The following is a 15,912-nucleotide window of genomic DNA, read 5'->3' as shown; positions in this document are numbered from 1 at the left end:
TTTCTACCTTAAACAGAAACAAAATCAGGGCATCCTGTACCATGTTACAAGATGGTACAGCTGGTTTAGAGACCTAAGAGAAGGTTCAAGGATTACTCCAACGTTGTAACCACCACAGCCATCTGTAAATGTTATGATGTGAGGAGGAGTACCACCCAGGCCTGGTTCATTGGTAACAGGGAAAATTGTTTAATAACAGTTTGTCCTCGTCGGGATCCAAGGCTCCTCTACTGCTGGACTATACACTTATTGCCTCTGCAAAGCTACAGAAGTTAGAAGCCAATACAATCTCCATTCATTGGCTGAGAATTTCAGCTGATTGTTCTCAGCCAATGAATGATATTATGTGCATGCAAATTTGCACAAAGCTGACTTTAGCCATTAGCATTCTTCTAGGCTGGCCAACAACGTCCCAATGACCCTGCTGGAGCTGGAGTTACAACCCCGTCAGCAAAGATGTTATGTGCAGTGTTTCCTACTGAAATGCTACATACATTTACTCCAGGCACCATGACCACTTCAATTCACTGAAGTAGTCGTGGTGTTTGGAGTAACCCTCTAAGCTTACGATGAGCTAGACTTCTGTTGATCAAGGTACCAAATCCTGGGAACTGTGCTATGGAATGCCTTGACTGCCAGGGTCATAACAAGATGGAGTTACTCTTGGAGAGGGTTCCCAGGCAAGAAAAATATCCCATGACCACTCAACTGGCCTGGAGCTTGGAGGCTCTGAATAAATCAGTTCATCAAAGGTACGAAACCTCGGAGTGCTGATTGACGCTGGAGTATCATTTAAACAGCAGATTTCCTCCATAATAAAATCTGCCTACTTTCATCTGAAAAACATAGCCAGGATACAACACTTAATTCCACCAGATGATATGCCAACATTAATCCATGCATTTGTATCCTCTCGGCAAGATTACTGCAATGTACCTCCCAGAAAAAAAAAATCAATCGCCTTAAGACGGTACAAAATGCAGCAGCAGACTACTGACCAATCAAACTCGTTCCTGCCACATAACACCTGTTCTCCATTCCCTGCATTGGCTTCCAATTAAATGGCAAATATATTTTAAAATTGACCTGCTGACCTTCAAAGCCTTAAACAATCAAGGCCCAGAAAGAGCTCCTGACACCCTACATTCCATCCCGTTCACTTTGGTCTGCCAGCAATCCTTCCTGTCAGTGCCAAGAATAAAGACAGACTCAGGATCCAGGGCATTCAGCCACACTGCCCCTACCTTCTGGAACTCTTTACCATGCGCAATCAGAGAGGCACCGTCCTTACAGATTGTTAAAAAAAAAAAGCTAAAGACTCACCTCTTCCATCAGGCATTCCCCCTGTTTCTCCCTGTGAGTCTCAAAGCACTTTACAAGTATACAAATCTAAAGACCTAAATGTTAGGAGTTTCTGAAGGTCAGCTGAGCGGACTCAGCTGACCTTCAGAAACTCCTAACATTTAGGTCTTTAGATTTGTATACTTGTAAAGTGCTTTGAGACTCACAGGGAGAAAAGCACTATAAAACTCACAATTTATTATTATTATAAAAAATATTAATATTATTTACTGAACCCAGTTGTAAATGTGAAGTAGTTCACTCATATGCTGCCATTCCATTAGGAGGCGGCCTGAGCCCACAATTCTATACAAGACAGACTTGAGATGGTTTTTATTCACCGACATAATTATGTTGAGAGGCACTATGTGTCGGAGGGTAGAAAACATGAGAAAGAAAGACCAATGCCTGATTGTCATCAGAGTTCCAAACAGCAACAGTGGCATTACATAGTCTTGTGGACAGTTGAAGGTGATGGATTCGCTCTAAGATTAACAGGTCCATCATCAGGAGTAGTAACCGGTTCTCAAAGTAACGGCTCTCCAACTAATGCCATTATAGCACATTCCTCTTCACCCCCCATGGTGTATATACAGCCAACAGATCATTACACAGCCCGTGGCAAGACATCTTCTGGCTGAAGATCAGAGGAATAATAGTTTAAACATGAAATGTCAAACCTTAACATTAAAAGGCAACCCAACATCCGGCCATTTTTAGAGATTCAAAAAACCCACAAAATAATCCTTTAAATCATCACCAAGTTCCATTTAATAACCTCTCACAACTGGTCATATCAAAACTGCAAGAAAAAATAATAATAATAATAATAACAACCTTTTTTGAACCCCTTCAGGACCGCTGACGGTTCAGGACCGTCAGCGGTAAAACGTGCGTTTGGACCGCTGACGGTCCTGAACCGTCATAACGGTTTTGGGCTACTTACCTGATCGCCGTCGGTCCCACGGCGGCGATCAGTGCTCCTCCCGGTCCAGGGGGACTGCCTGTCTGCCCGGGCAGTCCCCCCTCGGCAGATCAGGACCCTGCAGCCATGTGATCACTCGATCACATGACCGCAATAGGGGTCTTTGTATCTGCCTGCAGGGGGACTGTCTGTGCTGACAGGCAGTCTCCCTGCAAGTGTAAAATCATAAAATAAAGTAAAAAAAAAAAAACAATCAGTGTAAAAAAAATTATAATATGTGTATATATATATGATATATATACATGTATTATATCTATATATATAATATATGTATATGTATCATATATATAATGTCACACTAAGTGTATTTTTATATTTATATATACGTATATTAATATAAAAATACACTTATATTTAAATTACACACGAATATATACAATATATATAATAACTATATATATGGTATATATATATTATTATAAAATACAAATAATATGTTAATAAAAATAAATAACAAAAAATAAAAATAATTTTTAATAATTAAAAAAAAATTATATATATATATTCAATTTTATTCTAACAGTATTTTGATATTGATATATATATATATTTATATCAAAATACACTTAGAATGTAATGATATATATATCTATGTATAAATAAATAAATAAAAATAATACGAAATATACATATGTCCACATACAAAATTACATTAATAATTTCATAAATATACACGTAGACGTCAAATATATAAATATGTATATATATTAAAATTCTACGTGCATATTTATGTAATATTTTTACCTAATTAAGTAATTTTAATGATTGCAATTTGAGGGACCTGCCTGCCAACCCAGGCCAAAAGTCCAGATAATTTAATTTGCTAGCACTGTGCTTAACCCTGTAACTTTCTATGACACCCTAAATCCTGTACATGGGGGTACTGTTTTACTCGGGAGACTTTGCTGAGCACAAATATTAGTGTTTCAAAACAGTAAAACATATCACAGCGATGATATTGTCAGTAAAAGTGAAGTTTTTTGCATTTTTCACACACAAACAGCTCTTTCACTGAGGATATTATTGCTGTGATATATTTTACTGTTCTGATACACTAATATTTGTGTTCAGCGAAGTCTCCTGAGTATAACAGTACCCCACATGTAGAGGTTTTATAGTGTTTGTGAAAGTTACAGGGTCAAATATAAGGCTTGATTTTACTTTTTTTTTTTTTTATTGAAATTTGTCAGATTGGTTAGGTTGCCTTTGACAGCGTATGGTAGCCAAGGAATGAGAATTAGCCCCATGATGGCATACCATTTACAAAAGAAGACAACCCAAGGTATTGCAAATGGGGTATGTTCAGCCTTTTTTAGTAGCCACTTAGTCACAAACACCGGCCAAAGTTAGCGGTTTTTGCATTTTTAACACACAAACAAATATAAATGCTAACTTTGGCCAGTGTTTGTGACTAGGTGGCTACTGAAAAAGACTGGACATACCCCATTTTAAATACCCTGGGTTGTCTACTTTAAAAAATATGTACATGTTAGGTGTGTTTCGGGGATTTATGACAGATAACGGTGTAACAATGTCACTATTGATACATTTAAAATATATATATATTGAAACAGCAATTTCCTACTTGTATTTATAGGCCTATAACTTGCAAAAAAAAGCAATAAGGCATGTAAACACTGGGTGTTTTTAAACTCGGGACAAAATTTTGAATCTATTTAGCAGTTTTTTTCATTAGCTTTTGTAGATAAGTAAAATATTTTTCAAGTAAAAGTCCAAAAACATGTTTTTTTTTTTATTTTTCACCATATTTCATTATTTTTTTTAAATACAACATATGACATAATATAAATACTGGTATGTAAAGAAAGCCCTTCTTGTCTTGAAAAAAACAATATATAACTTGTATGGGAACCGTAAATGAGAGAGCGGAAAATTACAGCTAAACACAAACACCACAAAAGTGTTAAAACTGCTCTGGTCCTTAACGTACAAACATCGCAAAAACAGGCCGGTCCTGAAGGGGTTAATTTTATGAAAACTTGACAAAGAAAGCAGATATTGTGCTGGGAATTAGATGGGATGTTTTAATTAAATGGCTCGTTCCCCCACCTGAGACAGACATGCCTAGATGTAGCACAGGAAATTTTGCTAAATTACAAATTTAGGTAGAGATAGCAAAACCACAGTTAGCATTCTTTTCATTAAGTCATTTCTTATAAATCAGCTACAAAGAAATACATTCTGCCATAATTTTCAAGGGCATATTGTTAATTGTGTCAATAGTTTCAATACAATATGAATAAGCTTCTCACAGTTTATAAATAAAAAAGACAGTATAAGCCCTTTTGATTTTAGTAGCATAAAGTCCCTTTTTAAAGGATCACTATAGGGTCAGCATCCCCTATAGTGTTAACAGCACCATCTAGCCACCCTGGGTCCCTAATGCCTCCATAAATATAGCAACATCTTACTGTATTCAAGCCTGAAGCTGTAACTCTGCATGCTGTTAGACTCATAAAAACAAGCATTCTGCTGACATCAGAAGTGGTGGCCTGATCCAATCACAATGCTTCCCCATAGGATTGGCTGAGACTGACAAAGAGGCAGATCAGGAGCAGAGCCAGCATGATTCAAACACAGCCCTGGCCAATCAGCATCTCCTCATAGAGATGAATTGATTCAATGCATCTCTATGAGGAAAGTTCAGTGTCTGCATGCAGAGGGAGGAGACACTGAATGTGTGGATGCATTTTAGGCAGCCATGACCCAGGAAGGATCTCTAACAGCCATCTAAGGAGTGGCCAGTGAAGTTATCACTAGACTGTAATATAAACACTGCATTTTCTCTGAAAAAGACAGTGTTTACAGCAAAAAGCCTAAAGGTAATGATTCTACTCACCAGAACAAATTCAATAAGGTGTAGTTGTTCTGGTGACTATAGTGTCCCTTTAAACTAGTTCATCGTTATTTTCTGGGAATATACACAAAATTCAGACTGAAAAGGGGATCTACAGAGCATCATAAATGACACATAATGAGATCTTGAGAAATCTCAGCAATGCAGTTACTTTAGATATAACATAAACAGCCATCACTCTGATATATTTCATTACAATTTTGACTTGGGTTCAAAACCAAACACCCCTACAGCTTAATTTATTTGGCTACAAGAAGAAAAAGAAAATGTGCATTTGTAGCAGGGATCAGATTTATTGAAAGTAGATGCAAATGAAACCAATGCACAAAAGAGTGAAAGAAAGAAAAAAAAGATGAGGGAGAGAGGGAGAGAGGGAGAGAGGGAAAAAACAAACAAACAAAAAACAATTGAATTAAGTATACACTGATTCCCCACATTGATCTTCAGAAACACTCCAATTTAGAGTACCCGGTTTGTTCTGCTCTAAGAAATATTACACTATTAGAAGTGATATGATGTAATATAATTCATGCTCCCATTTATGACATTGAACACCAGCCATTCTGCAGACTAAGGATTTATAGCATTGATGGATATATGCCAAATGTCAACTAATTTAATCTCCAAAGCAAATTTTTGCAGGTCACAAAAACCTAGTAGACTTTAGATTCTGAAACCGGCTTCAACTGGACAGACGCAAACCTCAAAATGTAAAAATTGGTAAAGAGTATCTAAGCACATGGATATATACATAATTTACTAAACTAGAAACAGTGTGCAAAATTTGGGTCAATATAGCAGAGTTTAAGATGATTTTACAATGTGGCTGTTTTGACCTGAAATATGCGATCGCCTTATCAAATCTCCAAAATTGAAGGTTGGCAGATAAACCCCTGAGATAACAGGTCAGAAGAGTACATCATTCTCAAATGTAATGATTGTTGCAAACAACAAATCGGGCTTTGTACAGACAATAGTTCTAAAACACAGATGCAAATAGAGAGATAAAACAATTCCACAGTACAGAAGGGTCAATAATGTGACTAGGATAAATACCATATACACGGTCAGGCTGTACAGGTACCATCGCTTGTACAAGATTTGGAAGACTGTATTTTACTGTGTACTGTCATGTATGAGGCGAGGGGGACCACAAACAGCTGCATGTGAAGATCAGCTAAGGAATGGAAAGCAAAGCATATCAAACAGACTCCATCCTCTCAACAGTGCAGCTAGGATGCAGGCCAATCATGGCTTAACCTTGGCACCCTGGATGGGGATGAGCTCTATTTGCATTGCGCTCAGAGAATTTGAAGGCAGGCTGGGAATGATGGGAAATGTAGTGCCAAGATTTGCTGAGCACCATGCAGGGGGGCTGTAATGAAGGACACAAGCCAGGGAGGCAGAGCGCCAAGATTAATGCAATACAGATTGTGAGCCATTGCAGAACCGACTATCGACTCTGCTATATTGGCCGAAAATTTAAACTTTGTCAATTTCCTCAGATGCTCGACCAGGCTTTGCTCCCCGACCAAAGACCAGGCTGTATAATTGTTCATTTCAATCTGCCTCCCTCCATGACCAGCCAATTCCTCTCTAAAAGCACCCACCCAATGTTCATGTCAGCTTGTCTCTTTTAAGAGTTGCTTCCTCAGATCAATGTACTACAGCTCCCTGTATTAGTGTTAGTTTCCCCTCCTACCCCAATCAAAAGCCCCCAATCTCAGAGCCAGCTTCCTCGTACCCAGTCAGAAGCCCCCAATCTCAGAGCCAGCTTCCTCCTACCCTATTAAAAGCCCCCAATCTCAGAGCCAGCTTCCTCCTACCCTATTAAAAGCCCCCAATCTCAGAGCCAGCTTCCCCCTACCCTGTCAGAAGCCGCCAATCTCAGAGCCAGCTTCCTCCTACCCCGTCAGAAGCCCCCAATCTCAGTGCTAGCATCCCACTACCCCCTCAGACGCCACCCAATCTCACTGCTAGCTTCCCACTACCCCCTCAGAAGCCCACAATCTCAGTGCTGGCATCCCACTACCACCTCAGAAGCCCCCAGTTTTATAGCCCAGGCCTCAGTGCAAGGTCCCCCCCTATTCCATCACCAGCCCCTGTGCAAGGTCCCCCCCCTATTCCATCACCAGCCCCCAGCCTCAGTGCAAGGTCCCCCCCTATTCCATCACCAGCCTCAGTGCAAGGCCCCCCCCTATTCCATCACCAGCCTCAGTGCAAGGTCCCCCCCTATTCCATCACCACCCCCAGCCTCAGTGCAAGGTCCCCCCCTATTCCATCACCAGCCCCTGTGCAAGGTCCCCCCCCTATTCCATCACCAGCCCCCAGCCTCAGTGCAAGGTCCCCCCCTATTCCATCACCAGCCTCAGTGCAAGGCCCCCCCCTATTCCATCACCAGCCTCAGTGCAAGGTCCCCCCCTATTCCATCACCACCCCCAGCCTCAGTGCAAGGTCCCCCCCTATTCCATCACCACCCCCAGCCTCAGTGCAAGGTCCCCCCCCATTCCATCACCACCCCCAGCCTCAGTGCAAGGTCCCCCCCCATTCCATCACCACCCCCAGCCTCAGTGCAAGGTCCCCCCCCATTCCATCACCACCCCCAGCCTCAGTGCAAGGTCCCCCCCCCATTCCATCACCACCCCCAGCCTCAGTGCAAGGTCCCCCCCCAGCCTCAGTGCAAGGTCCCCCCCCTATTCCATCACCACCCCCAGCCTCAGTGCAAGGTCCCCCCCCCCCTATTCCATCACCACCCCCAGCCTCAGTGCAAGGTCCCCCCCCCCTATTCCATCACCACCCCCAGCCTCAGTGCAAGGTCCCCCCCCCCCTATTCCATCACCACCCCCAGCCTCAGTGCAAGGTCCCCCCCCCTATTCCATCACCACCCCCAGCCTCAGTGCAAGGTCGTCCCCCCATTCCATCACCACCCCCAGTGCAAGGTCCCCCCCCCATTCCATCACCACCCCCAGCCTCAGTGCAAGCCCCCCCCCCTACTCCATCACCAGCCCCCAGCCTCAGTGCAAGGCCCCCACCTATTCCATCACCAGCCCCAGCCTCAGTGCAAGGACCCCCTATTCCATCACCAGCCCCCAGCCTCAGTGCAAGGTCCCCCCCCCCATTCCACCAGCCCCCAGCCTCAGTGCAAGGACCCCCTATTCCATCACCAGCCCCCAGCCTCAGTGCAAGGTCCCCCCCATTCCATCACCAGCCCCCAGCCTCAGTGCAAGGTCCCCCTTATTACATCACCAGCCCCTAGCCCCAATGCAAGGTCCCCCCTTATTACATCACCAGCCCCTAGCCCCAATGCAAGGTCCCCCCTTATTACATCACCAGCCCCTAGCCCCAATGCAAGGTCCCCCCTTATTACATCACCAGCCCCAGTGCAAGGTCCCCCCTACTCCATCACCAGCCCCCAGCCCCAGTGCAAGGTCCCCCCTACTCCATGACCAGCCCCCAGCCCCAGTGCAAGGTCCCCCTTTATTACATCACCAGCCCCTAGCCCCAATGCAATGTCCCCCCTTATTCCATCACCAGCCCCAGTGCAAGGTCCCCCCTACTCCATCACCAGCCCCAGTGCAAGGTCCCCCCTACTCCATCACCAGCCCCAGTGCAAGGTCCCCCCTACTCCATCACCAGCCCCCAGCCCCAGTGCAAGGTCCCCCCTACTCCACCACCAGCCCCCAGCCCCAGTGCAAGGTCCCCCCTACTCAATCACCAGCCCCCAGCCCCAGTGCAAGGTCCCCCCTACTCCACCACCAGCCCCCAGCCCCAGTGCAAGGTCCCCCCTACTCCACCACCAGCCCCCAGCCCCAGTGCAAGGTCCCCCCTACTCCACCACCAGCCCCCAGCCCCAGTGCAAGGTCCCCCCTACTCCACCACCAGCCCCAGTGCAAGGTCCCCCCTACTCCACCACCAGCCCCAGTGCAAGGTCCCCCCTATACTCCTTCACCAGCTCCCAGCCCCAGTGCAAGGTCCCCCCTACTCCACCACCAGCCCCCAGCCCCAGTGCAAGGTCCCCCCTACTCAATCACCAGCCCCCAGCCCCAGTGCAAGGTCCCCCCTACTCCACCACCAGCCCCCAGCCCCAGTGCAAGGTCCCCCCTACTCCACCACCAGCCCCAGTGCAAGGTCCCCCCTACTCCACCACCAGCCCCAGTGCAAGGTCCCCCCTACTCCACCACCAGCCCCAGTGCAAGGTCCCCCCTATACTCCTTCACCAGCTCCCAGCCCCAGTGCAAGGTCCCCCCTACTCCATCACCAGCCCCCGTGCAAGGTCCCCCCTATACTCCTTCACCAGCTCCCAGCCCCAGTGCAAGGTCCCCCCTACTCCATCACCAGCCCCCAGCGCAAGGTCCCCCCTACTCCATCACCAGCCCCCAGCCCCAGTGCAAGGTCCCCCCTACTCCATCACCAGCCCCCAGCCCCAGTGCAAGGTCCCCCCTACTCCATCACCAGCCCCCAGCCCCAGTGCAAGGTCCCCCCTACTCCATCACCAGCCCCCAGCCCCAGTGCAAGGTCCCCCCTACTCCATCACCAGCCCCCAGCCCCAGTGCAAGGTCCCCCCTACTCCATCACCCCCATTCTCAATGCAATCCCACCACATCAATACAAGGTTTCCCCACCCCACCAGCAGCCCCCAGTCTTAATGAATACCCCTCCCTCCTATCAGCATTGATACCCCCGGCCTCCTGTGCATTGCCTTTCTCTGCTCAGTATATTTAATACCCCCCTGGCCCCCCCCTTACCGTCGATGTACTCCCGGTCGCTGATGTGCTGCAGGTTGCAGCCGGTGTCCTCCCTGCTCAGGTCCTGCTCGGGCCGGTAGCTCTCCAGCCTGGAGTGGGCATTCCTCCTGATTTTGGGGCTGGAGGACACGCAGCATGATGTGCTGTTCCCCATCCTGCTCCCCCCGCTCTGCCAGCCGCTCCTACAATCCACCCGGCGGGATGTACTAACAGGACCAGCTCGCCATGGCCGGGGAGGGGGTCAGCCAGGCATGCTGGTTAAAGGTCTCCCCCAGGAGCTCCCAGCCCGGGGCTGCAGACAGGTTCCGGGTCACAGGGGTGGGGGGGCTGCAGGGACTCCCAGCCAGCATGGACTACCCTGGGACTGCTCCCACTACTATGCTAATTCCTGCTGCACTGAGTGGGAGGCAAACAGGAAGCCTCCTGCTCTGTGTCTGCCATTGGCCTGGGCCTGCAGGAGGGCTGGGCTGGGGGAAGGATGTAAAGCTGCCAGGATTAACCTATATTTGGGAAGAAAAAGGTTTTCTCAGTTTCTTAAAGCAATGATGGCAGACCTTGGTACCCCCCCTTCCCCCCTCCTCTGAATCCATATGATTGTACATTGTATATCTCATCATCCTCAGCCAGCCTTAAAGGGACACTATAGTCAGCCAGGCCATTTCAGTTTTCTTTTTTAGAGACTGCAGTGTTTACATTGCGGGGTTAATGTCACCTCTAACTGGCTGACCGTGACGCGGAGCCCCTTAGGAGAGCATTGATTCAATGCTTTCCTATGGGGAATTTTGAACACGTCACATGCTATTTAGGTCACCAATGCCCCTCTATGAGAAGCATTCGATTGGACCATGTGGGGGGGGGGGGGGAGGGGGCATGGGCGTAGGAACAAAAAAAAATCTGGGGGGGGATAGCATTTTTACTCGCCGGGTATATTCTTATTCAGTAAACTAGGAGTTGTTTATCCCATTGTACAGCGCTACGGAATTTGCAGTCGCTATATAAATGATTAAATAATAACATTAAAGGGTCACTACAGGGAAGGGGTTTTACTTACCCGGATACAGCGCCGGGATCCTCCTGATTAGAACCACCCCTACCCTTCCCATGAATATTAGAACCACCCCTACCCCTTCCATGCACAAAAGAACCCCACCTACCCCTTCCACGCATATTAACCCCCTACCCCTTCCATCCATATTAGTACCGCCCTAACCCCTTCCATGCATATTAGTACCCCCTAATCCCTTCCATGCATATTAGAACCCACCCTACCTCTTCCATTTGTGATGTAATTCCAGTAAAATACAAGTTTAGCAGGCTAAGATTGCCACAAGGCATATGTATGTATATGTGTTTGTAGTATCAGTTAGTTAATAACACGTAGCTAAGATACTGTCATCACTGTACTGACCAGGTGCAGGAATGTAAGAACTGGAATTACGCGTCCCTCTCCTTTGTATCAGATGAGCCACGTGGTTAGACCGGATGGATGAGTTTAGACTCTATTCATTAAATAGGTTAAGGGTATGTGTGGGTGTAGTTAATTGTGGGAGGAGCTACAGTGCTATATAAGGAATGTACTCTATGTATTCAGTACTCAGACTTTGCTGTATTTTGGTGACGCTAGTCCCTCTGAGTCCCGATCGGTGATCCAATAAAGAATCTCTTCCTTCCTGAAGAAACCTGTGTCCATCTCTCTGTGCTTGGCTTCCGTCAGTTTCTCCGGTATCATTTGGTGCATTGGCCGGGAAGCTCATCGTTCAACGGTAGCTGAGAGGCAGAGGCGTGAGACGGTCTATCTTTGCCCACGTTCTCTACGGCTGCACCCCTGAACTTCTGCGTGGACCTCCCTTCGTCTCGGCGCCACTGGTCTGTTGTCCAGGAGATCATCGGCCTCTACGTGAGAAGTGCTGGGGTGTCCCCGTCGATGAGTGTGAACTCAGGTTCAGGAACGAGGAGGTAAGATAACTGCTGTTTTAGACGGCAGGACCCGCTAGGGGTATACCGATTGTGCGGTAGGCCCAAAGGGGTTTTTGAATCTGTATCTGCCCCCTCTGTCGGAGGGAAGGAGCGAAGGCGCACCGCTCGATCGAACGCTCTTTAGTCAGACCGTTTGATTTGGTTAGTCAGGCGGGGTCCTGGTGTAAGATAGCCCTAGCCGGACACCGGTGTCTTGTCTAGACTAGCGTTCTAGGGTGTATATTACGTTCGCTAGGTCGGAGGGACCGGGAGACTAAGCGGCGCCTGTGTAAATTCGGTTCGCTAGTTCTCATCCTATCTGGGCTAAGTGGGAAGGCGTGTAAATTTGGAACCCACTAGACTTTTGATAGTACGACTAAGAGGCGCCTGTGTAAATTCGGTTCTCTAGCTCGTTGTATAGTGCGACTAAGAGGCGTCTGTGTAAATTCGGTTCTCTAGCTCGCTATGTATATGTGGTGATTGGGCAGTGTGGCTAACCAAAACGGGTGTATATAGTTTTAGGTAGTCCATTCAAGGTACTGGCCAATAGTTTAGTTGGGAATTGTAAATGTGTTAACGATTGTTTTAGTAAAGTGTATATCTTGTTAGATAGCGCGAGCTCAGCCGTCTAGCGAGAGTGTTAATAGTGTGTTGCTGTATTATAGTGCACGGTACCATAACCCTGTATATTTACTGACATTATATAATAAGTACTAATCATTGTCGTCCATTGCATGTTTAACACCATAACCACTAATAATTGTATTGTGACCTTAACTTGTGCTTTGACCTATGCTAACCGTACTGTAACCGCTATTTGTAAAAGACGATGTTACTGGGGTGTGTTATAGACGGGTAATTCGTATATAGAGAATTATAGCGTGGGTGACTGTGTAGTTACGCCAAAGGGCATAATATTGATTATATAGTGACTGGTGTAGCAGCTGTGTGTGTACGGGAATTCCCTGAGTGTTTATTGTTATTGTGTACGTTTCACTTGGTAACCGTACCACGTGGTGCTGTTGCCAGAGGAAACGGGTGTGACTGTTGAATAGTACGCGTGTATAGTAATCGTTGTCGACGACGTTCCACTGTTAAATATGGGTGCGTCGCAGTCAACGATTCCGGATCCCTTAGGATGTATGGTTAAGAATTTTAAAAAGGGATTCAAAGTTTGTGATTTTGGGGTTAAGATGTCCCCTGTACGTTTGGTCACTTTGTGCACTAGGGAGTGGCCTACTTTGGTTGCGGCATGGCCGCCACGTGGCAGTTTGGATCCAACTCTGGTACAGCGCTTACACGTGGCTGTATCAGGTAGGCCTGAACTTTACGGCCAGTTTCCTTATATTGATTGTTGGAGACAGGCCGTAAATGACTCGCCAAAATGGCTCCGGACATGCCACGAGGAACAGTGTCGCCTCATGGTAGCTAGGACTTGTTCGTCCACTAGGGCTGGTGTTAGGCCCATTTTGGACACGCCCCCTGAGTCCGAGATCCCTTTGCCGCCCCCTTACTTTCCGGTAAGAGGAAGTGACGCAAATACAGGAAGTCCTGTAACCCTTCCCTCATTACCCTCATCCACTTCCGCTTCCTCCTCCAGTACAGGATCCACCCCCCCTCGTACTAAATCTCCCCTTCCGGAACCAGAACCCACCCCCATTAGAAACGAATATCCTGATTTGGCGCCACTTCAGACTTCCGGTCAAGCTTCATCTAGCTCGGCCCGAAGTGTTCTATTTACCACCTTTTCCCAAAACCAACCTCCCACATCCCCATACCCTATCTCTCCCCGACCGGAACCCATGACTGACGCCCCTCCACGTAGCCCCATACAGACCCGACAGTTGACCGGTGCCCAACAATTGAGACACTATCAGATGCCTCTTCGTCTGAATCCCGGGTCAGCCTATATTAATGCCGCAGGTCAAATGGCACAAGCTGACCCTGTCTTCGTATATGTTCCCTTCACTACAACCGATCTTTTAAACTGGAAGACCCACAATTCCTCGTATACTGAGAAACCACAAGCCATGACTGATCTGTTCACCTCAATAGTACAGACGCATAATCCGACATGGGCTGATTGCCAGCAGTTACTAATGACTTTATTTAACAATGAGGAAAGGACAAGAATAAATCAAGCAGCCATTAAAGCATTAGAGGATAGAGCCTGTGCTTTGAACCAAGCTAACCCAGCAGCATGGGCCGCAACACATTATCCCAACACTGATCCCGATTGGAACGTAAATGGTGCTGATATGGTTCAACTCAGAGCCTATAGAGACGCTATAATTGCTGGCATGAAAGCCGGAGGAAAGAAAGCCATTAACATGTCGAAGACAGTTGAGGTGATCCAGAAAAGCGATGAAGCGCCCAGTGTCTTTTATGACCGATTATTGGAGGCGTACCGCTTGTACACCCCCTTTAATCCGGAAGACGCAGACAATTCCCGAATGGTTAACTCCGCCTTTGTCAGCCAAGCTTACGGAGATATTAAGCGCAAGCTACAAAAGTTAGAAGGGTTTGCAGGTATGTCAATCACCCAACTAATGGAGGTAGCAAATAAGGTGTATATGAATAGGGAAACAGAAAGCAAGAAAGAGGAGGAGCGCAAGATGCGTAAAAAGGCTGATATGCTAGCGGTAGCGATCGCAGGCGTAGATAAACGGGGCCCAGATAGAGGCAATAATAGATGGAGTAGGGAGCCTTTGAGTAGGGATCAGTGTGCGTATTGCAAGGAAGAAGGGCATTGGAGGAACGAATGTCCGCAAAGAGAGCAGTACGAGAGAGACCAACCCAGGGCAGGCTACGGAAACTTTAGAGGCAGAGCGAGAGGTAGAGGAGGTCCCGGAGGGAGTAATGGTTATAGAGGGAGTAATGGGAACAGAGGAAGTGTTAGGGAAGACAGGTATATTCCAGCAGCGCAAAGGTCTCGCGATAGAGAAGGTAGGGACTTCGTAGGATTGGCTGACACGGTCATGGAGGACTATTGATACCGACCGGGCTCCATCCCCCTTGGTCGAGCGGAGCCTATGGTCGATGTATCAATAGGGGGGAAAAGGAGTGCGTTCATGATCGACACTGGTGCTGAACATTCAGTGGTGACTAATCTAGTTGCTCCTCCATCTGGAAGGACTATTACTGTGATAGGAGCAACTGGAAGAAGTGCTGAAAGACCGGTTCTTAAAAGTCGACTCTGTACATTGGGAGGCCACGTAGTAAAACACCAATTCCTTTATATGCCTGAATGTCCAGTCCAATTGCTGGGACGTGATATGCTATCCAAATTACAAGCGCAGATTACGTTCCTACCAGATGGAACAACATCTTTAAAGTTTAATGGACCTTCAGGTATTATGACTTTATCCGTACCAAAGGAAGAAGAGTGGCGACTTTATACAGTGTTGACTAGCCAAAACCCTAGGAGTGATGAGACATTGTTTAACATACCAGGAGTTTGGGCAGAGAACAACCCACCAGGACTGGCCCGCAATATTCCACCAATAAAAATTGAACTGAAACATGGGGTTTATCCAGTGAGCCTAAGACAATATCACATTCCGCAGAAGGCTAAGAAGAACATCCAATCCTATCTGGATAAGTTCATACGGTATGGTATCCTAAAATTCTGTACTTCCCCCTGGAACACCCCATTGCTGCCTGTTCAAAAGCCCGGCACAGATGAGTATCGACCTGTGCAGGACTTAAGAGCAGTCAATGATGCGGTTGTTAGCATACATCCAGTTGTACCCAATCCATATAACCTGCTTGCTTTAATTCCGGGCGGGGCTACTTACTTCACAGTCTTAGATCTCAAAGATGCCTTCTTTTGCCTCCGAATTGCCGCAGAAAGTCAATGTATTTTCGCTTTCCAGTGGGAGAACGCTGTAACGGGCTCAAAACGCCAAATGACTTGGACAAGACTGCCCCAAGGGTTTAAAAATTCACCTACCCTATTTGGTTCAGCCCTAAGTCAAGATCTATTGGATTTCGAGTCCATCCCAGGA

At 46.8% G+C, this 15,912-nt stretch overlaps 1 protein-coding gene across 1 annotated transcript in view; it reads right to left on the bottom strand.

The window, feature by feature from the left end:
• Positions 1-10,369, bottom strand: part of CCNY (cyclin Y) — an 89,851-nt gene extending 79,482 nt beyond the window's left edge. The window contains exon 1 of the mRNA XM_063452640.1: positions 9,950-10,369. Within this exon, the coding sequence (XP_063308710.1) occupies positions 9,950-10,103 (154 nt within the window). The 5' untranslated portion in view covers positions 10,104-10,369. The remainder of the gene's footprint in view (positions 1-9,949) is intronic.
• Positions 10,370-15,912: the final 5,543 nt, after the last annotated feature.

The sequence above is a fragment of the Pelobates fuscus genome, chromosome 4 (genome assembly GCF_036172605.1).
Source record: "Pelobates fuscus isolate aPelFus1 chromosome 4, aPelFus1.pri, whole genome shotgun sequence".
Lineage (NCBI taxonomy): Eukaryota > Metazoa > Chordata > Amphibia > Anura > Pelobatidae > Pelobates > Pelobates fuscus.
This window is presented reverse-complemented; position numbering and strand designations above follow the sequence as displayed.